Source organism: Chroicocephalus ridibundus, chromosome 1 (genome assembly GCF_963924245.1).
Source record: "Chroicocephalus ridibundus chromosome 1, bChrRid1.1, whole genome shotgun sequence".
NCBI lineage: Eukaryota > Metazoa > Chordata > Aves > Charadriiformes > Laridae > Chroicocephalus > Chroicocephalus ridibundus.
Genome location: NC_086284.1, coordinates 157,964,065 through 157,987,442, shown reverse-complemented (window position 1 = coordinate 157,987,442; position 23,378 = coordinate 157,964,065). Strand labels below are relative to the sequence as shown.

At 46.1% G+C, this 23,378-nt stretch overlaps 1 protein-coding gene across 1 annotated transcript in view; it reads left to right on the top strand.

The window, feature by feature from the left end:
* The first annotated feature begins 208 nt into the window (after window positions 1-208).
* Window positions 209-23,378, top strand: part of AKR1D1 (aldo-keto reductase family 1 member D1) — a 35,466-nt gene continuing 12,296 nt past the window's right edge. Inside the window, exons 1-3 of the mRNA XM_063323329.1 lie at window positions 209-494; window positions 16,982-17,149; window positions 21,686-21,802. Coding sequence (XP_063179399.1) covers window positions 402-494; window positions 16,982-17,149; window positions 21,686-21,802 — 378 coding nt within the window. The 5' untranslated portion in view covers window positions 209-401. The remainder of the gene's footprint in view (window positions 495-16,981; window positions 17,150-21,685; window positions 21,803-23,378) is intronic.

The following is a 23,378-nucleotide window of genomic DNA, read 5'->3' as shown; positions in this document are numbered from 1 at the left end:
GGGTCGCGGCGGGGCCGGCCCCGGGCTTGCTCGGGGGTCCGCAGGGTCTTGCCCGGGCGGTGTGTGCGGGTCCGCAGAGACCTGCGGGGGCCGCCCCGGGGGTCCGCGGGGGCCTTCCCGGGGCGGTGCGCGGGGGCCGCCGGTGTCCGCGGCGGGGCGGGGCGCGGGGCGGGGCGCGGAGGGGCGCGGTGCCGGGCGGCCGCGGGCACACGTGGCTCAGCCCCCCAAAAAGGCACTCCCCGCCGGCGGGAGCGGGCAGTTCGTACCTCGACCCCTGCAGAGGCATCGTCGGTCCGGTCGATCGGTGTCGGTGCGCAAGGGGCCGCGGTTGGCTGCGGAGCAGCGGCTCCCGCCCCTGCGGAGGCAGCCCCGGGCTTGGGGCGGCCCTACCTGCCGGCAGTATGAACCTGACGGCCGAGAGCCACCGCGTCCCGCTGAGCGACGGGAACAGCATCCCGCTCTTGGGGCTGGGCACCTACGCCGACCCCCAGAAAGTAAGTCCGGGGGCGCCGGGACGCCCCGCTCCGCTGGCGGGGGGCAGGTGGCGGCCGCCCTCGCTGCAGACCCCCCGAACCGGGGCTACCCGCCTATTTCCCCCTTTCTTTCTTCCCCTCCCGACTATTTCTCTTTTTGCTGCTTTGCCCGTGCAAAGTTAAAGTCCGAGCTCTCCCGTACGGGCAGTGCGCGGCGCGCAGATGAGGAAAAGGTAGGGGGGAAAAAAAAAAAAAAAAAAAAAACGAACCCAAAATCCCGCCCAGCTTGCGGTGTGCTGCTCACCGCTCCGCACCGCCAGCTCCGCGCCGGTGGGGGCACGGAGGGCCGGGGAGAGGCTCTGCCGCTGCCCCGGCGGCTGGGGGATCCGGGCGGTGCAACCCCCGTCACCGGGACGGGATGTGACACCCAGCGAGAGTCGGCTCCCTGGCAAGGGGGCTCGGAGCCCTCGGTACCCAGGAGCCCGGAGGGGGACGATGCCGTCGGGTCGCCCCGGGCCCGTCCCGCTGCTCCCTCCACCCCTGCGCCGAGCGCAGATAAGATGAGGGATTTCGGACCGTCTCGCAGCTGGCCCCGACGCTTTCCAAGGAATGTTCCTGAAACAAAGACCCAAATTCCTGCATCCTGATTCCTGCGGCTCCCACAAGCTGACTGCCGGCGGCCAAACCACGCTCAAATATTCCGCATCCTTCGGTTTTGCGTGTCGCGGGCAGGCATCCCGTCTAACTGTCGCCGGCTCGGCTGCACGGAGGCTGTGGAAGCACACCTGATGCTTCTTCCCTCTGCGCACAAGGGAGCGCACAGGCAACTCCCTGGCTGCTGCTTCTCGCTCTCCAAAACTGCCTGATCTTTCAGTTCTTTTTTGTTTGAAGAGTAGGAAAAGAGATAGTGTGGCCAGAGCCCTTCTTATGTAATAGTATCAGAGTCGAGATGCAATATTGTCCGTATGACTCCACATGCCATGAGGTATTTAAAAATACCGTTTTAAAGAAAACTCTTGATTAAAGCTATTTAACAACCACTAATTGTACTATGATATATTAATAACAGCGTCGAAAAAGATCTTCAATAAACACTGCTGCGGGCAGTACATGAATAACGCAGAAAAGGTGTAAGAAACCTCCAGGGCTGCAGATCGCCCTGGTTAACGATGCTAGTTCACATGGGAAGAATTAGTGAGAATCTGCAATTTCAGAGGCTGGCCACCATCCCCCGCATCACCAGAGTTTCTGGAGATATTTTCAGCTACTGTGTTCTTTGAATAAGGGTTAGGGAAACAAAATTAAACTCTCTAACGGGAGTTTTAATGTAGCAAAGCAGAACGTTGCATAATTCAGTGACAAAATAGCTCTGAGCAAACTTGAAGCATCTCTTTCCAGACTTGTATATCATGCCCCTAAGCCTTAAATTGCAATTTTACAGTAGTTTTAAGTTGAGAAGAGCGAAGCTGCCAGCAGAAGGGGTGCTCCTGCCTCGCTGCACTCCCCTCCTGCAGCCCGGGTGAGTCGTGGCCCGATGCTGTGGCATTAGCCAGGCTCGGGCAGGGAGCTCGGAGCCGCAAGTAACCTGCTGAGAGGGGAGGTGGATGGGATTCCCCTTTTGGGCGCAGCTTCTTCGCAATGCTATAACCCTGATAAGAGTTCGTTCTGCAGAAATTCAGATGTCCCAAAACCAGCACAACAACAGTCCTGCTCCTTCTCCCCCAGCCCTGCAAAATCCTGATGCCTCCTTTGCCCTCCTGTGGGTCGAGGTGGATGGTGAGCCTTTGCATGGAGCTCATCAAGCAAAAATGAATCATTTTTAGGTTGGGATGATTTTCAGGTGAATCAGCCCTGGGTAGTGGCTTTTTGTGTATACCTCCCTTGTTTTCTGGTGACAGAAGCAGGGGGACGAGAGGGCGATGCAGGCAGGGCATTGCTATGGCAACTCCAATTTAGAGCAATTGAAGCTGCCGTGTAACTGCACCCTCAGTGGGGATGGGTGCGTTTACCCAACCACCCATTCTTCCTCCCCCCGCCTTTGTAGGAGTTTGATTTTTCTGAGCTGTCTTTCTCTTTCTATGTGATAAACATGTTAGAAAGTTATGGGTGGGAGGAGGAGCTGAGACAAGGTAGAGAAAGCAGCACTCATAAGGTACTTGCAAAAGTCTCATTTTCGCAGAAGACCAGGTGAAAAACTGTATGTTTATCTGGAGGAACTGGGCTGAAGATTTACGCTAGGATTAGGACTGCGTATTTGAGTCGGGGAACTTGTCAGAGGGGGCAGCTGGGGAAAGGTGGCAGCAGGGTGCTACGGGATTTGTTGCAGAATTGTTTGTAGCTACTGGTCAGTGATGGGGCAGGACGTTTAAATAGGTCACAGCTTAAGGCTTTCCCGTGTCAAAAAGGCTGCTTTGCTGATAAGAGGTCGGGGGCGGGGCGGGGGCGCCTTCTGTCAACACCTTGCTGTGGCAGCGAAGTGCCGCTTAGCCGGGACAAGCTCCTCTGCCGAGTGCTGACTTGTGCCTGGCCCAACTTCCACCAGGATGCCTGGCGAGCTTTCTGTCCAGTTCCTCCCGCCCAGAGAGCTGAAAGGCTTTGTGGCAACTCTGGACCATTTCAAGGTTTATCTTATCAAGGCAGGCTATATACTAGCACTGACACATTTCCCTTAAAATGCTTAGCTCTAGCCTTTTGTGGCTGAATTGCTTAAGCAGCAGCATCTGAGCCACCCATTCTCCAGCAGTGGGGGCAGGCAGCTGGTGGTAGCAACGGTGCCAGCCGTCCCCAGCACGCTATTTCTGCTCATGAGTCAGATCTCCACGACTTCTAGTCATTTTGTGCTTTGATATAAAATACAGAGCCGTTCAGTTGTCAGATTATTCATCGTGCTCTTGGAGGCAGATTTTTCTTTTTTATATTTTTTTTCCGAAGGTTATTCGCCCTGGCACCTCCCTGTCAGAGCAGCTTGTCCAAAACAAATCTGTTTTCTCAATCTTGTGCTGTAGCCCAGTAGCTTGTAATGAGCCTGGAGTGCTCTTCCTGAAGTGCAGGAATTCGCTTGCTGGTTAAGCAAACCAGGAAGATCTAGTTAGCCACGGAGCAGGGAAATCTGCTTCTCCGATGGCCGGTTACAAGAAAACAGAGGCAGGAGGCCAGCTTTCGTGTTTCAGGCTTTGTCTGGATAAACTGCAAAGCAGTGCCTTCAGAATTAAAATGTGTCAGCAGCTTGCCTTGCTCATCTTAAATAACTTAATTGTTCTCCAAAAGACCACTTTGGGAGATAAGTCATGCTTCTCCAGTTGTGAAACACAAGAAAAAAAAATAACTCTATTGACAGAAATTTGGTCCGCTGTGGAAGTTTACTGACTCAACGAAGTACATCACTTAACTGGAGCAGAGCTGGACCACGGTGGAAAAGGTCTATTTGATTCAGGTTAATTTTAATTGAACGCTCCTTCCCCTTAGATGTAAGAAAACTTTTCTTCTGACTGGATTCAGGTCAGGATAACAAGAACTCAGCTAATTCTTCGAGACTGAAAACACTGGTAGCGCAGTGTTGGGGGTTTCTTTTTGCTTTACTGTCCTAGCGCAGCAAGAAAAGTGCAATGAATCCATTTGCTACCAGCTCACCTGCTAGCAGAAAGAAAGGTGTCTTCACTGGGTCATAGAATTGGTGATAAATTTGGGTTGTCTATCAAGAAAAGCACTTAGGAATATTTTTTGCTGCTTTAATTGGTGTTTCCTAGCCTTACTTTTAAGGGAAGGTAATAAACATACAACTATAAAAAGGTTAGTTTGCTTTTTGGTGCAGATTTCAGTGCGTTGAAGTAGGTTTTGCATTCTCCTTCACACAGGGAAGGAAATGTTTAAATTGTGTCAGATTCTTGCCTACGTAACCAGCAAGGATGGACTCAGGCAAAACACTGAAAATCTCGGGCACTGACTCCTTCCCCTGTTCTCTCGTCCCGTCCCCAAATATTCCTTCTCCTTATGGGTCTGGGAGGGAACGACAGCGGGAGCAGTGAATTTGGACTATCAAGGCCCTCCAGACGGCTTTAAAATTTGAGGCCAATTCTGCCTCTGTCTGGCTCTGCGGATCCTTCTGGCAAAGCCCCGCGCGTGCAGGAGCGGCTCTGCCAAGGCTCCAGCAGATGCGCCGTGTCCAGTTTTCCCTCCCTGAGGGCCCCCGAGCCGTTGACCCAATTCTCCGGGGTATTAAATGGATTGGGGAGTGGGGGGGAGGAGGAAGAGAGCAGCCCCACGGGGGAGGGTGGAGGAGGACAGCCACTTTGATGAGCCTGTGACATCACCCCGTGCCACGGCAGAGCCTTATCAGCTCCCCGGCACCTCCCAACAGTGATGCTCGGTTCCCAGCACAGCCCGGCGAGCGGTACTGGTACCCATCTGGAAGCGGATGGGGTGCGGGGATGAGCGGGCTCAGGGGGGAAAGGTGCTAAAAACAATCCTAAATCCTGGAAATCCTACGCCTCGTTAAAACGGCACTTATGCCCGCTTCACTTTATAACTCATCCCTGTCAACACAGCTAACATCGTCAGCCCAGTGCCTCCACATAAATACTCGCTGCCTCCCTGGAAGGTCAAGGGGCCTTGGCCATGGCTCCTCTCCTGCCTTCCTGTTTTGACTGAGGGAGGAGAAGGCTTGGAGAGAAGGTCGTAGCAACCGCACTGTACACAGGCACTGCTTCTGAAACATAAGATTGGGCAAAGCGCTCAAGAATAGCACTGGGTGAGGGTTTTTGGCAAGTTGCGACTTTGCTAAAAATGAGGTTCTGAGGTAGCCAAATCCATTCATAAATTGGAAGCAGTTTTGTGGAATATTTTCAGGCAAAACAAATGGCAAAGCATTTCATTTTGGGCACTGGCAGTACAAGCTGAGGAATCAAAGGATTATTAAAGCAGTTGGAGGTAGCAGTTGCCTTTCCTTGAATAGCCCGCTGGTGAGGGAATCCACACGGGCGGTGGGAAACCAGATTCAGTCCTCCTCTCTGCCTCTGGGGATTAAATTCATATCACACAGCCCAGGGAAATAACGTGATCATGGGGGTATGCAATAGCTGGAGAGAGACAAGAAGGAACACGTACAGGCTGGAGCGGGAGAAGCACCCTCCCCACAGGAAAGCGCGCTGCCCACCAGCCCCACAGCTTTGGATGCTGAAGAACTCGGTATGGCATCCAGCCAGGAGGGAGAGACCCGTTTCCCCAGATCCTTAACTACCACAAAGTAACCCTTGTGAGTGCCCAGACAGTCTGGGTTTTGTTTAAGAAGAAATTGCTGGTTTGAATCAGGGAGAGGAAAAGTTCATCCAGGGCTCCCCCGTATCCAATCTGAGTGACCAAGTGAAAAAAAAAATAAATCTGTTTTGGATAAGTAAAAACAGTTTTGGCACCCTGAATTACTTTTTACACCCAAGCTAGAAGCTGAACAGAGTAACTTTTCGTTGTCTGGGTCTGAGAACAGCCCCTAGTGCTCTTGTAGTACCTTTTATGCCAGAAAAGTTCCTCACAGAAGGATGTGCGCGCACAAACTACTTCAATCACTCTTAACAGCACAGGCTGCGTCTCTGCTGCAGCTGCCTGCTTTTGGAGCTGCTGTAGGCTGCTTTTAAGTCAAAAGCGGTAATAAGGGACTTGTCCCCATGATGCGATCTGGATCTCTGAGCTGTAGTAAGGGCGGGGGGGGGAATTACACACAATTTAATTCCCTCTGTTTTCCTCCTGGCCATCACTGGCCTCTGAAACACGATCGGCTGGAGACAGCAATGATCTCAGGTGACTTGTAGAGAAAGTTACCTGGCCTGACCCAAAGCTATGAAATGGGTGGCGTATTGAAAGTCCCAGGAAGGAGTGACACCTGAGATGGCTAGAGACTGGGTTGAAGCTTAAAGGCTTCCAATTCCTGATCCCTTTCCTACAAATTTCTCCTTCTCTGACTCAGACAACTGTCTTCCTCTTTCCTCCTGAGGTAAACCTCCCACTCGGCTTCCAGACTTTTTTCTTGAAAGAGATGAGAGGCAGTGGCAAGAGCAGGAACTGCCCTAACTTGCAAGTGTCCTTACAGCCTTAGCTTACTTCCCATGACACGCTATTAAAATAAATATATAAAGAAAATATCACAGTCCTTTTAACGTGAACAATTGCTCATTAATATATCTTTGAACTCGGCAAGTGCTGCGTCTGAAGTGATCTCTGTAATGAAGTGATCTTTATGAACCTACGTGAAATCACCATAGATGTAGACCAGGGAGAGATACCTTGCCTTTTTCTTCCCTAAAAAGGCTATTGGGAACCTGATTTGAATGGAGCTGGGAGGAGTCAGCTGGGATATTTGGCTACAGAGCCTCATATGTATGCCCTGAACTTAAGAAGTGAAGAAAGCTCCCAAAATAAAGGTTGTTCTTTAAGGTTGTTGGGCCATATCCCCTGACCAGGATTTCCAAAGTGCATTGTGCCCCGTCACAGTCCCTTTCAGTAACCACCACTGACTTTTTCAAGCCATTTGCTTTTTGAGCAGCAGTATCACCTCATGCGGTACTAATTCTTCTTGTCTTCAGGGAGCGCTTTGGAGCAGCAGAGCCATGGCTGGCTGACACACAGCAACACGCGGTCTTTCAGGGTTGGGATTTCTGAGATGTTTCAGAGGGTGGCCTTATGTTCCCTTGGTCTCTGAGGATATCCTAAAACCATACTCCCAAACCGAGATCTGTACACTTGAGGCAAGGGCAGAAGGGAAGGCCATAGGTTACTTCAGCCCAGGAAAAGAACTGTGCCTGGGCTGCTGTGTTTCTTGGAGGGCTCCGGGCGTGCCTGTTAGTAAGCTCTTGGCCTAGCCTTCATGCTGAGTGATATTTATCCCAAAACCATATATCTGTAGCCAGATCACTCACTGACAAAGTCATGACTCAGTTTCACACTTGGAGGACTAAACCCTACTCAGGCGATACAGCTTGCACAGACCACAGATGGGATGGACGCCCTTCCTTTAGTAGCTGGTATCCTGGTGTTGAGTGATGCCCTCATTGCTTAATCTCTCAGATTTTACTCCTTATTCCTCAACTAAGTCACGATTATTGGCAAGACCCAGTTGCCAAGAGCAGAGAAAGGCAGGGTTTCTTGCTATTTGGTCCCCAGATGCCTCAAGAAAACGCAGTAGCAGGCGTCAGCTTTTAGCAGGCAGCAGAACAACGTGGCTCTTGGGCAGGAGCGCGGCCACTCGCTGGAAACATGATCAAAAGCAGCGTGAGTAAGAAGATACAGGAGAACGAGTCTGCGTGAGGATTCAAGAAACTGCAGCGGCTCTGGGCTGTATTATTTTCTTAATCCATCCCTGCCGTGTGCTGCAGAGATGGCAAATACACCAGAGGATGAAGGACGAGCAGATGAACACTTAAGATACTGCTTTCACAGAGCGGACTTCTCATAGCAAATAGGTGAGGTTACAGAGTAGAAGGCGGCACTAAATCAAAAGGGTCTCAGACAAGTTCTGCTTTCATCAATGACTTTTGCTAAAGCCTTAACGTTGCATGACACATTTTAAAGTTCCCTTTCATATATGCTTTAATGGCATATTTACCACCTATGAAAAGCAGAGTTCGTTTATCTTACATTCACCTTTTCTGTTCTGCCACTGGAAACGTCATTCTACATTTCTGTGCTTTCAACGCTTTGTCTTCTTGGTGTTCAGCCATGACCTCTCCCCTGCCTGCAACCACCTCTTGACGCCTCAATTCCTGCTAGCTCCCTGTAATCACATGTTATACAATGGAACATTTTTGGCTTGCATAAATGCAAGATTGCATCTTTATCTCATTAAGAAAGGAAAATTAAGTCATCTAATTAAAAAACCCAGGTAATCAGAAAAGGCAGCTACTTTTTTCTGAAATGTGGCAGGCTCAAAAACTCCTAGCTTTTGTGTAAGAACTGTACTGTAACCATTAAAGTCAGATTTTAAGGTTGGATTTGACAAAATGATTTATCGCTCTCTGTCAAGCTGGAGGAAAAATTCTTGCGTGCAGCTTTCTTGAGGACACAACCTTTGTTCTTATGACTTTGATTTGCACAAAACACACGGCTCTAAGACACTGCAGAATTTGCAGGAAAGCTCGTTCACCTCCGTGTATCTTCTCTGCTGAAATCTCTATGGTTCTTCATTTCTATGAATCCTGAAGCTTAATAGAAAACAAACTGGTAGTATGACTAATCTCTACTTTGTGCCAATGGCTTCTGCAGTGTTTCCAGCTATGAATACAATTAGTGTCTAATCATGTGTGGCAGATTAAAAGCTGCATTTACTGAAACGATCAACATGTAAAATTCCTGATGAGAATGGGCCCAGCCTTGTACATGAGGGTGAATGAAAGACTAGCTTTCTAGCTACAGAGTTCATCAACTTATGGAGGACTTCTGAGCCAAATAGCTACAAAACTGCTAGTCCTGGAAAACGGTGGATTTTTTCAGTTTGCTCTGGGAAGCAGATTGTGCTCAGAATGACTCCCCACCACTCCGAACCTGTGCATGCCCTAAACTATGACCCTTCAAAAAAACTCTTCTTAAAAAGATAGTACCTCTAACCTATGCTAACATCTCAGCTGCTATGTGAAAACATTTTCAGACTGGTCCAGGATCAGGAGACTTATTGCCCCGCAGAGCGGCGGACTTCTACTAATGAAACTGTTGACAGCCAGATAATCGCCTGGCCCCAGTGCAGCGATGCCTGCCTAATCCAAGCAGAGGGTCTGGCTCTTACAGCCAACCTGGCATCGCGTCACTTGGCTCCCAAACGCGGCACCGACACCGCAAGCGCGCTCCAGAGGAAAACGTTCCCAGAGGAAGGTGACATTTAGGAGATGACAACTTTGTCTGGGAGCTGGTACGGCTTTCCGGTGGTCGATATCAGATGCCAACATCACCCACGGAGCTACACGTCTGGCTATGACGTAGGGTAGAATTGCATTTAATCAGCCCAGATCCAAAGTTAATAGAAGGGTAATCCAGATAAGCTTGTAGGAAAGTAGCGCTACCCAAAACCAGTCCTAGGGATTCTTGTTTGAAAAGTAACCAAACAGAAAGCAGACCTTTTCCATTCCATAGCTGTGTACCGCAGTGACAAGTGCTAGCTGTTTCAATATACCCCTCTTCCAAAACCGACAAAGCTAGCTGTTACCAACGCAATAATATCAAGGCCAAATATTGACACAAAAAGAAAAATATAATTTTTTCACTTTTTCTCTGGCTTTCTAAACATGCTGGATTTTTAACCCTGCTCAAGAGCCACAGAGGAAGCCCTCCTATGTAAATAAAAGGTATGAAGATTGTTTTACGGAAGATGAGACAGGAAATCACTGGCATTGTTGAAGAGGGGAAAAACTGCACCCCTACGAGTGAGTAACCTGAATTAACACAACTCAAATATATGCTTTTTGGCAAGAACATTTAGACCCCAATTTTCCAGACAAACCTCCATTTCCTAAAACATCCCTGACTGACTCCATACGTTAAATACAGCTGTGCACTCCCATGCGTCCCTGATTCCCCGCAGTTCTCTGAAGAACAGCATGAGCATGTTCTTACAGCTCATGCGGGAAGCTAACATCTGGGTTGTGTCTTCGGTTGACCTAGGAGGCCACATTTGTCAAAACTTGAAAATGCTGTGCAGAAAATGCCTCTCTAGGCTTCATCAAAGCCAACTTTTGTCAGTTCAGCTAACTAGGTGGTGGAATTCCCCAAGTTTTACATCTGCCTTTGCAAACACTTCTTCGAACCAGCGCCAGGAACCTCTCCCCTTTAATTCTAGGGAAAGAAGTAGAAGAACTACTGGCAACCTTTTTCTTCTCCTCTGTTATTGCACAAGCTGGTGCTTTATCTTCCCCTTGTACCTCACACATCCCTGGCATCACGTTTCTAGTCTGAAGGGTATTTTGATAGCATCTACCCTTCCAGTTAGGTCCGTGCTTTCCAGGGCTGGCTATTGTGTCCTCCAGCTCTTCAGGAAACTGTCCCAGTCCACCCTGCCAGCACCGTGAGCGTGGGACGCGGCTGTGCACATCATTTGCTTGGTTTGCTCTAATCCTCTAGCTGCTGACGGAGAGGCACGGCAGCCCTTTAGCTTAGGCTTGCACTGAGTGAATTTGCATCAAGTGAAAAGTTGTGGCGATCCTAAAACTGAGGATTCTGCAATCAAGTGGTAAAAATAACTCCAACAGCCTCTGCCAGCTACAATAATAAGGCTTTCCTGAACACAGCTTTGGCTAAATCCTAGAATAACAATGTCACAGGAATTCTAGAAATGCTAAATCTGCGGTTATGCAATCTAATTTCTGTTGTATGGGCAATCAAACATCACGCTTCAGGCCACTGACAGGACATCAGGCTAGAGGAGAAAGGCACCCCTTGTCCACGCTCGTTCACAGCGTGACACGAGGCAACAAGCACCTCCATTCCCCCCGTCTTCTCTGGGCGCATTTGCTGTCCTGCTCTTTCTATAAAGCAACGCACTGTGTGACACAGAGCAAAGCTCTGGGCCGGCACAGCAACTCGTGGCTCTCAGCTGTGCTCTCTGCCTCCCTTCTCAGCTCTACCTGCTTTTGCAGAGATCCCTTCGCTGGGTTTTGCTTCCTGGATGGTGGCAGCCAATGCTTCCGGGGGATGAAAGCCAGATTTTCTTGTGTATGAGAGAAGGGGATGTGCTGGCGGTTGCATTTTCCAAGAAAGAGGTGTACAGTACAGCTTCTCCTTTACAAGATTAAACAATTCTAAGAATGTACCCTTGTGTGGCTCATATCCCCTGGCTTTGTAAACTCAACCTGTGCTTTCCTGTAATGCCTTCAGTACACATGTTTTCTATGCTCTGTTCCTAACATCTTAAGCCAGTCCCCTTTGCCAGTTTGTCCGGAAAACAAGCAAATGGAAATAAGCAATTGGGCTTCTAGAAACTTGCATAAGAATCTGTGTGTGAGTGACGAGGTCTGGCAAAGGAGGCTCTGAGCCCAGGAATGTACCTACTTTCTCCTTCCTGTATTTAGCTGACTAAGATTCCTAAACAGCGGCTCCACATCTTAAATTATAGGTTAGGACTTGAGCGCTTAGCCCACAGCTTGGATCCCTTGTGTAATTCAGCTGCAGCTACATTCAGATTTTTCCAGGAGATGGCCCTGTCTCTCCCAACACCTCAAGCTCTTCCTCCCAGGATCACTATTCCCAGCTGAGGGACTGGATACCGTTGCCTTAACGGGGTGAGGTTCTCAGGACTAAGGTGAACGGCTCCCTCCCTCCAGTGCTGCTTCCTCAGCTCTTGCACACATGAAACGAGGCAGAGCAGAATCTGGAAGCCTAAGTCAGACCGTTTTCCTTTACTGTATGCACTCATAAAGAATAAATGACTAATAAATAGTGATGTTGATACATTTATAAAAGCGGTGCTGATGGTAGTTGTCGACGTGATTTTGTAAGATTACGATCTGCCGCTAAAGTATCCTGTTAGCTTTGTCTTTGGAGGTAAGAGGAATCCTTCTTTATCAGCTGGAAAGCTGATGGAAATCGCTGACCAGAAAAGGATGCTATAAAAAAAGCAAAAGGATTGGTGAGCAGCTGAAATGCAACACTAAATAGCAGTAATGAGTAAGACAACCACTAACACTGCTAAGCAAATACTCTTCTACTTAAGTATGCCTGCACAAAAAATATTCTCCTGTGGCGTGGTCACGTGCAATCATGAGCAAAACTGAAGGTGTACATTTTCTATGGTAGGGAGAATAGTTTTTGACAAAATGGGATGTGATGGAAGGTGTCTGGAATAAACATTAAAAAAATTAAAAAGTTCATGGTTTCAGAGGAAGAAAGAGAGCAGATCCTTTCAGACAGGCAGAACTGATGAAGCACATTGCTTTTTCAGACTCGTAAAATGTGGTAACTGGCCAGTTGGCTACCTCATCTATGGAGAAAGGGCCAAATTGCTTCTTCCTTTCTTTCAGTGAAGGTGCAAATCTGAACCTGCTCCCCCTGCCCTTCTGCCAAATTTATTTACCGTGGAGGCTGAAGGAAACCGATACTGGTTTCATCACACGTGGTGGTAAACCAGGAGGTTTACAAGCTATTGATTGATAGAGGGAATAATTGTATGTGTTTCCTTAAACTCTACAATCTTAAAACCAGCCTAGATGCTATTGAAGAAGTTAGTGATTGAGCGAGTGGTTCCAGTCAACCAAGCAATTTTTCTTTCATCGTAAAACATGTAATAAATTTAATACCTTTCCTGGCACAAATTAGTGACTGACTGTAGGAGCACTGAAGATAAAAATCTGACTTAGAGTGTACAAGTGGTTATAAATTTCCAGTTCTAAAAGAGCAGTCCTTGATCAAAGTAGCATAGTTGCAGGGCACACTGATTAGAAGCTCAAACATTAATTATAGTTAAGGATCAAGCATAGCTCTTATCTACACTTAAATAAAAAGTAATAAAGAAGCAAAGACTTGTCTTAAGGCGAAAGCGTCCTGAATTACTCCTGACAAAGCACAAAGGGTTATAACGCTGAGACATTTCTGTACCTTATCTGGCATTTGTGCTGCTCTAAACATGAGCCCTGCTTATATGGGAACGGTGCAAGAATAAAGGCCTACCTGAAATGAGCAGACAGCATGGGCAACCACGTTTTAGATAACGTACGCTAGTGAGTATAACCCACAGTAAGTAGGAGGAGGAGGTCTGGTTTTCCTGGTAGAGTAAAGGTGGCCGCTCAGTGGTCAGACAGCCTGGAGGCACTGCTCCATCAGCTGCTGTGATTGAAATGCCGACCCTTGTACAACACCACAAGGCATAAATAAGAGCAGTCATATCACAACTTCTATCCGCACTTAAATGAAACTTGGTTTTCAGTTGGTAATCTCTGATCCGGCCACCACTGGTTAAAGACTTTATTTCCATGAAAGGCAGAAGAGATTAAAACACTTCAGGCTGAGCAGCAGGGTAGGGGGGAAGATCCAGGTTCGTGCCTCCTCTGATGGAAAGATGGATGAGCAGTGGTGATCTGAGTCATCCAGCTTTAATATGGTCTGTCAGGAAACAATGGAATAAGATACGACACTTAAGGCAACGCTTCTAAAAAGTGGCAAAACCACAACATGACTAGCCTGTGCAACTCATCAGCACAGTTTACCACAGCCCATTACTGAGGATTTGGAAGGATTAGATATGTGAAATGCTAGAAATGATAGTTTCTCCATTAGAATGAAAATAAACATATGGTATAAAGTTTCCAGACTTGCAGATGTCCCAGGCCTTCATCTGGGACGGTTCAATAGAGGCAGGATTTTCCAAAAATTGTTCCCTAGGTTGCCTTGCATTTTTATATGAAGCACCTTAGACCAGAGTCTGTCAGAACTAATATACCACATCAGATGAAATGAACTAGTGCAATGAAAATATTTATATTTAATGTAAACCCATCTCCGGACATTGGTAATCAAGGCTTGATCCAAAAAAAGCCTCCTCGAGCCCCTAAAGAATAAGATTAATCCTTGAGATGGAGGAGCCTTTCACAAGATTATTTGTACAGATGTGTGTAAATCCCATGCAAAAGATTAAGAACGACGTAGAAGTTCAGCTCTAACAAAAGTTAACCGATGGAGCCAAAGGCAATTGCAGTAACTGCAAGCTTTCTCATTTTCCTCTGTTCCACCCTCCTCCCAAGCCTGCAATTATGCCGTTGCCCTGTACGTGAGACTCTGCCCTTCCTCACTTATTCCTTCTGCTTTTGTAACTGACCAAACGGGCCCTGGCATTTGAGAAAAGATGCAACTCAATAATCAATATTTCCATGCTTTGTGGCATTTAGTTTGCAGCTTCAGGAAACGACTGGGAGCCGTGTGCATGCAATCTCTCAAGATTGCAAAGAGAAGAGAGAGGAAATTTTAGGATCAGGCCCACACCCCATTTTCAGGTTCTTCAACAAAAGGAAAAAGGTTAATAAAAAAAACCAAACCAACCCTTTTGTTTTTTTTTTTTAATCTGTATTAAGGTAATGCGTCACTGTACTCTAAATGTTCTGCTTTCATACACTTGAATGGTAGAAGTCAAACAGGCTGAAGCGATCTAAAAGTCACACTGGTTGAAAAATCACGTTTCACAGAGAAAACCCCGATTACGCTTTTTAAAACATATTTCTCTCTTGGATAACTAGTCATCACCTGGGTTTGGGCTCCCAAGACCTTTAGGCTGAGCCCTGTCGCTCTGTACTAGTCAGCCTGAGCTTTGCAGCTGCGGCTGCAGCCTCGTGCAGCTCCTTGCCGAGACTGAGGTCTGGGGTTACCGTCATCAGTAACTGCAGGCTTGTAGTGCTCGTGTCAGAGCTTTTTGCCTGCTGCCTTCCTCAAATCCTTCCTTGCAGGTTCAGGCAGGGACAAAGCAGCAAACATGTTGGAGGTTGTCACTGCTCCGTGCCTCGTGCTTCTGTAACGCCGCCCGACATGCCCCGAGTGAAAGCTAGCCATTGGCCGCTCCTGAAAGGCTTTTAGTTGCCGTGGTCTTCATTACATCCTACTAACGACTAGGAAAGGGCCCATGGCAGGGGCCGAGCGTGCCTTTGGGAGGCTCCCACAGCAAAAGCAGCAAAGCATTGAAACAAGTGTTTCGTTGTGTTTCTCAATTAAGCAGACAAGATTGCGTCGTCACTGCCGTAAATACCTTAGCGTGCCAAATTGTACCATTTTGCCTCTAGCCCCTCGCTCAAGTCTGTAACAAAAAAGGGCAAGCATAATCGGCTTTGCATTTTAAGTAACCTTTAGGAACTGCACCCTGGAGCAGAAAGTTCCCCCCTGAATCTGAACAGAAGTCGGCCCAGTCATGTCCGACAGCAGCCAGCCTGGGTGGGATGCTGAAGAGCAGAGTAAGCAGGCTGGGACATGGTCCCATTACCCCAGGACAACTTGCCACCAACCTACAACTCTGGAACTGGAAGACAGAGAGGTTGACCCCCATGTGTCTTCAGCAGTCCTTCACAGATCTTCCTTCCATGACCTGTGGAGGGGCAGAACAATGTCCTTAGTCCTGTGATAGCTATGGGTTTCACACCATCTAGTTCATCAGGTGATGGAAGTGCAGCTTCTTATTTTATGGCAAATTCCCAGACAGCCAAGCCAGTGGCTGCTGTCAAAGGGCAGCTTGGAGGGAGAGGAGGGAGACCGATTGCTGTGGTGAAAAGTGATCCTTCCCAACAGCACCTATTGCCAGTCCTGCTTCTTGCCTTCCTTTGGCATCAGCAAAACCAACAAATTTGAAATCTGCTCGTCACATCCTGTCTCATTTCCAGATGTCTCTGGCATCCGTTTTCTTCATAGGAGAAGCAGCGCAATCTTGGCCCTTCACTTGGAGGTAGCAATGTTCACCTCTTGGCATTTGCTGCTGGTAGACAGCAGCCCAGCAGCCCAGGTTGACTCACCCTATTTCAGTTTTCCTTTGAATGAAACAGATGTCCCTGTCGCAGCAGAGCAATGCCTATGAAAAGGGTGGGAGAACAGTGTTGCCACGTGCCACTGAGAGCCCTTGATCACCACCACTTAGACCTGCCCTCTCATTATACACAGTGTGGTGACAATAAGATGTTTTCAGTACCATTTCAGTGACCAGTCAAAAGATTTCAGTGACCAATCTTATGCTTTTTCACTCGGCTTGGCCTATGGGTATTTTGCTTGACGCATTGGCTAATGGAAAATATGACCATTCTGAAAAAACAAGCTTACTCTGAATTTCAGCAAAGACAAGTAAACAGAAGAGTGGCACACAGTACAAAAGTGCCACTTGGACTTATTAAGAGGTTTCTTGGTCTCATCTTAAACTGAAGCAGTAATATAAATATATATATCTATATATATATATGTATTAAAAAAATGTACACTAAAGCACCTACTAGTTCTCAGCCACATGGAAAAGCAACTGTCCAGAACTGGGAATACCAGTAGACAGTCCTGAGCTATCACCCTTCAGATTGTGATACCACCAATGGTAAGCTGATTTGAGGAGAAAGAACTGAAATCCAAATTCCTGCTCTGCTGGGCCATAAGATATTCAAACAGCTTCTGATCTGTCAGGTGGTTGCTGAACCAAAAAGCCCTCTTCCCTTTGAGTAAGGGATTTTACCAAATGGCTGTTGTAAGAAAGCCCTTGTTCTCTAGGTAAGAAATTCTGAAATAATTTTCATATCAAATACATTCAGTTCTACTTTCTGAGGACTCTAGCACTCTCTCTTTCCTGGACACATAGAGAATGTTTTGCTTTGCTCCTTTTTCCAGTCTAATTCCACATTTGAGACATTTTTGAAGAAAAGTGCACAGCACATTTTTATTCAGAAGTTGAAATACAGGTGCCTGTGGAGGTACAGGATGGTTAGACTGGATAAACTCCAGCATGAACCTTGTACATATCGCAGGGACTATGTAGCATTGCAGGAGAGGTGAGCAGAAGGCTGAAACCATGTTTATTCTTTTTCTTTTCCCGTTAGACTCCCAAAGGTTCCTGTTTGGAGTCGGTGAAGATTGCCATTGATACTGGTTACCGCCATATTGATGGTGCCTTTGTCTACTACAATGAGCATGAAGTGGGGCAAGCCATCAGAGAGAAGATTGCTGAAGGAAAGATCAAGCGAGAAGACATTTTTTACTGTGGCAAGGTGAGAAGCTGCACTCATTTTTGGGTTTGTTTGTTTTTTTGTTTTTTGTTTGTTTGTGTTGTTGTTGTTGTTTTTATTTCTTACACTAAATCCAGGATTTCTGTGAATGGGCTTTCTTAAGAATGCCGGCGGTCAACATCTGGCATGCTTCCAGAACCAACATCCTCTGCTTTTCTTTCCTAGCATTACCATAATGCCGCATAGCTTTATGAGCACTAGATTTGCTGTTAAGCACAGGAATCACTGTTGTTCTCAGTTTAAAGCTCTGTTAGCAATGGGAACCATGCAACATCCATTCTGCCTATTGTTGTAAGCACCTGCAAGTTTAGACCGTTGCTACGCTCAGCGGTGCTGCCTAAGCTGTTACTGCTGTCCCACGTGTCGTGCTGGCATGCACGTTTGTATAGTCACACACTGAGCCCGACCTGGACAATGATCCTGCAAATGAGTTATTTTCTGTTAGAACAATTCCCCGTACAGGTTTGCCGTGAGATTGCACAACAAAAGGGGTGGAAGCAAGCACGTGCATGCAAGTGTCTGCGTACAGGAGAAACAGCAAGTGCCTACATCGGTACTACTGCCAGAAAATTACTCATCAAGCTACACCCTTAGTTACTGTATCACCTGTCATTAAAACGTTCTAGGATGATGAATCAACTCACTTGGAGAGAAGATGTGATCATGCTTCTGCTCTAAAGCAATGAGGCCGGAGTAATGCATGAGCAAGTGAATACTTTAAAATCTTAGCTGTAAGAGCTGATTCTCTTCTAGGAGAATGAAATCCCTGGTCGAAAGAAGTGTCTGACAAAAGTTGTTAACAACTACAGTAAAGAGATCCTATGTATAAGAGAGGGAACACATTGCAGAATAAAGATCGGGTGGCCCCAGAAAGTTCATGGTGGCTGTCCAGTTTCTAATGGAGTTTATGGCCTCAAGTTCCCCTTCCTGCAGTGCTTCTTTGGATGTATCAGCCTCATATTTTCCCTTTCTCCTTTCCCAAATAAGACGTAATCCTCAAAAGTTACTCAATGGCCTTGGAAATAAATATCATGGTTCCTAGACTGAAAGATCCCATGGGATAAAAAGCCTGTTCTACTGTGAGCAATTTAGTTAAGCTCTATGATCTGGGAAACTAAGCTTTGGATTGGGTAGTTTGCAGACCAAGTGGACTTTCAGCAGCTAAAGACCAATTTCCAAGTACAGCAATTTCCAATCTGTAAAGTATGCAACTCTTTTCCAAGTTCCCTGCTCGGTTCTACTGGTAACAACCTTGCCATCCTGAGAAAAGATTCACGTCCTCAAATTTTCCACCTTTATCAGGGTAGTCTCTCAGTCTCTCATATGTCCAATATGTTGATTTGGATCAGTCAAAATATTTTGTTTCAGCAGCTTTAAAGTTTCATTACTGCAAATTACCAGTAATATTTCAGATCAAAAACACAAAGTTGTGCCAAAAGGTTAGAACCAGATGGCCTAACAATTTTGAGTCTTCAACTTTTCCAACTGCTTCCCCTGCACTTTATTTTCCCATATAAACCTTTAGAGTCTGTGAAAGTGCATCTCTTGATAAAATTTTACCAGGATTCCAAACTTACTTTATTTATTAAGCTTTTCTATATTCAGGTGTCTGATATAATCAGTAGATGATTTTCCTTGTTGATGATCAGTACTTAAACATTGAGCCACCTGTGAAACTTCACTCAGTTCCTTGATTGTAAGTGCAGTTGTTCCCTACACTGCAAATCCTGCAAGTCTTAGGGCTGCAACTCGCGGTACCATGGTAGTCAATACCTGAGGTTCCAGCCCGCCTCGTGACAGTGAGATGGGGACACAAGTAGATTTATCTTTCTGTTGTGTCCTGTTTGTGCTCGACAAAACTTCAGATGTTTAAGGGTTCATTAGAGCATCTCTGTGGTCTTTAAGGAGTTCAAAAGCAGAAGTGGAAAATAATCTGCAACCAATTCAATCCATCATGATCCAGGATTTTCATAGGTTTCACTGAACTTTTTTCACAGCAGCTCTGAACTTCCCAGGAGGAGTGGGACTGGATGTCCCCTGTCTTATGAGCTTATGTATCTTCGGCTTTGTGTACCTTTTGAACTTTTGTATCTTATGAACTACAGACAAATATCACGCCACTGGTAGATACATCAGCCACTGATTGGTAACTGACTGTTATAAACTGTTGCATCTTCTGGGAAACACGGTAGATACCATAGACCGTTCTTGAAAGTAGTCTGCACAACAAAAGTCAGTTTTATTTTCAGCCTTACTGACATCAGAAGTGCCAGAAATTCCCAAGACCCTTCAGACACAGGCCCCTCACACAGATCTTTCCTTAAGCAAAGATGATGCAAATTGAAGGCTGGTCCGTCAGGACGGACTAACAAGAAGAGCCCTGCTGAGTGGCAGTGTTACTGGAATAGTGACTTGGTGCAATCGGGCTGCATCTGCCAGCTGAAATCATCAGCACTTGCACTTGGCTCTTGCTGCTGGCTGGCTGATCAGGCAGAGCAGCTCAGCATCCAGAAATTTTAGAGGTTTTATATCAACTGCCAACATCTCACTTGGCTTATATAGCAAGACCTTTTTGGTCTCCTCTTTCATCCCAGGATATTTCTTTCATTAAACTAGAAGTAACATTTCCAGGAAATGTGGTGTCCTGAAATGCCAAAGCCAGCTGGCAGCTTTGACTGCTCAAACATCTACATGGGTTCTACTTAGGTAGATAATACAATAACTTGTACAAGTCATGAAAACAGTTATGAAACGCTTAAGTTTCCATGGCATCTATGTATTAACATAGTACAAATGTTTGCTATTTCTGAAGGCTGTTTCTTTAGAACCTCTGCAGTATTTTAAAGGGAAGTATATTCACTGGCAAGTACTGAGCTCAACAGAGCTGGGCTAGAAAGGGCGCTTGGAAAAACTGCTTCTAAGCTATCAACATACCTCAGGTTACTAAATTTCTAAAACACAGTAACAAAACAAATTAAACATGAACAGTATACAGACTCATTTCCGTACCTATATTCAAGTCCAAAACAGCATCTCATTTTACATGTGAAGTGCTTAAAAAAACACCCATACCAAAGGCTTTCAGGAAATCCAGTGGAACAGTTTGAAACTCTGAGAGCAGGACCTTAGTCCCTTTACTGCAGTACACCTCAGCCTGTGTGACCGCTGTCTAGCGATCTTGAACTCTTCACGCCTCACAACATACAACCGGGGAAGGTGTAGTATGAATTTCCAGGTGCCAACCCCCTCTTTGGTTAGCCAGCTTAGGGCAGGGTCAGACGCACTGCCCTCAGTACAACTGAACTTCAAGATAACGCATCATTGCCTCTGCTGGCAGAATTGAGCAGATGGTTTTCCCAGGAAATAACTATAATCTGAGTTAAAAAACCCAAACATCTAAAATACTTTAAAACTTACCCAGGCTATGTCCTTTGACACCTATAATCATTATCTTCTCCTGAAAATGGCAATTCAAGTGTTTTGTGTCTCAAGAACAAATTCATTCTACACCTTGGCATACAGTGACTGCCAGCTTTGGTGGCAGAACTGGCTAGATAATACCAACAATCAGCAGGTTTTTCCAGCCAATAAAGGTGCCAAAAAGCTCCACATGACTCCATATGTCGGTTCTGTGCGTTGAAAAAAGAAGACAAAATAGCCCAGCTTATTGTGTGCAAACAGATGGCACTTAAAACCTTCTATTGTGTGTTAATTCTGTTGGGTTTTTTAACTGCAGCAATCAGTTTACTAAGAGCTCTTGGTTACTAATTACCATGCTATGGTTTTATTCTTGCAAGAGACTTGCATCAGCAGAGTTCAGTTAGAGATAGTACTGAAAGTTAATCAACTAAGCACACTCCATGGCAACCTCAGGGCATAACCTCGCAGGGAAGCAGTGGGAAAGGCTGTGCTTTAACTAGTCACACCTGTGTTACAGCAACTAAATAATAATACATCTTTCAGTGAGGACTGGGTGTAAATTAAAACTTCCCTAGATCAGGCAAGCAGTCAGGCTCCATGACCACAGGAGAAAACCAAGAGGCTCTCTTAGTGCCGGGTGCTTGGCTGTTCTATAGCTAACTCACATGATCTGAGCTTCTGCCTTCAAGCATAAAACTGACCACAGACTTCTTGTGGGAACAGTTTTCCAGTGAAAGCATATGCTTGGAAAGCTCGGAAAACAAAAAGAATTTGCCTAAGTTCATTGAGCAAGAGTTTGCAATATACTCAACTCAGAAGAACCTGTCTTGTAATAAACAAATATGTAATGGCTTTATTGGGTTAGCACTGGGACAGTCCCGGGCGAGGATTCCTGCATTAACCTCTATATTTGCCTCTGGCAGAGGACAGGATAAGGCCGCTCACCTTTGTCTTGCAGTGATGTAGACCACAATGTCTTTGCGCTGTGCATAACAGGCTCTATCAAAAAGGCAAGAGAGTGCGTGTGTGTGGTGCCAGTTGGAGGATGGTCACTTTTCCTCCTGGCACGCAAAAAAGATCCTGTGCTTGTCTCCCCAGCTGTGGAATACCTGCCACCCCCCTGAGTTGGTACGTCCCACACTGGAGAAAACCCTGAAGATCCTGCAGCTGGACTACATTGACCTTTACATTATTGAGCTGCCAATGGCTTTCAAGGTAAAAGCAAAAATTGCCCCAAAAAAGTGCATGGTTGGCTCGAACCAAAGTCTTCATCTAGCATCTTCCTTACAGCTTCCAGTCCATGTTGAAAATAGCATTTTGGCAAGATAATCTTTGATATATACTGTATGCATATATTTCTGTGCACTACCCCCACAAAGAGAGCCTTATCAGTGATGTGAGAACAGTCCCCGACAGCTGTAGTATGGGGTTTCTCCATTGGAAGGACAAGTCTCCTAACTGGGATTGAACACTTCCTAAACCGAAGAATTACTGCAGCTGAAGCAGTACATGTGTCTTAATCCTCTGTGCGCCATGAGCAGGGAGTCACTGGAGGAAAGTAGTTACACAAAGCAATGAAGGGCTAGGGCTAGAGTTTGGAGGGGGAGAGGAAAAGTGGAAAAAGTGACCAAGTTCATTGATTTCCTTACTCTCTTCCAAAAACCAAATAGACTCAGGACTATTGAAGCCACTGGGCAAATTGTGGTTATGATCTTAATCTCCTTAACTCCAGTGCTCCTCTCTCACAGCTTTGCTAGATCACAGTTGGTCCCGAACACGGTTTGTACACCTCTCACTCTCAAAAGTTAAAGCCTGATATTCCTTCATACTGTTGTCTCTGGGCAACTCGTAGCCAAAACCTTTGAATGCAAAAGCTCACATTGTATGCCTCCCTTGCAATGTGTTCTTGCAGCTCCCAAAACTTTCTGGTTTCACAGCCATTTGTACCTTGCTTTCCAGTTTTCCTCCGCAAATACATGATATAAAGGCAAATTAAGTAATAGAGAAATTGGAAGAATGAGATTCAAAATGTATTTAAGTGGTTTTGAACCAGTTAAATGCTTTTTCTTAGAGAGAATAGGGTCAGGCAGGTAGCTGGGTAATTGTTTCTGTGGGATGCTTAAGCTCTAAACTGGCCCTTTTTTGCAAGGAAAGTAGTTCTCTGATTATTAAAATTATATTTTAGTATGGACGCCCAACTGCCAGAAGCATCAGGTAAGAAGCAATTTACCAATGAAGCAATCACCTTACACTTACAGTTCCTTTTTTCCCAGGGAAGCCATATGCCATTAAGACCTGTATAGGATGAACTGGACTCAGATATTAAAACTTTATTTATACAGTCCCACGTATGGAATCCTTTTGGGTACATTTTTAAAAATTTCCCACCACTTGCAATTTCCTGTTTCCCTTTGCTTGTGTTTGTATTCTCTAGTAGTTCATTCTCCCACATAGTGAAGGTCATTGTCTCATAATATAAAGATATAGACAGCTGGCTTTAAAGTAATGTACATCTGACTCCCTGAGGCCTGTATCAACAATCTGAGTTGTGAAAGGAGTAGCAGTCCTGCAGATTCATTCATGTCCCCCTTGAGAGGGAAAAAAAAAAAGAAGTAGCTTTCTGCCTGAAAAATATACATTTTTCTGTGCCAAATACAAAGAGAAACTCCCCCTTCCCTTTTTGTGATGGTGACAGGTTTCCTTTCTCTGCTCCCTCTCACAAATGCACCCATCCCACATGCGATGCTTGCCTTTGGTGAGGAGTGTGCAGATGTGATGCTAACAAACTCCT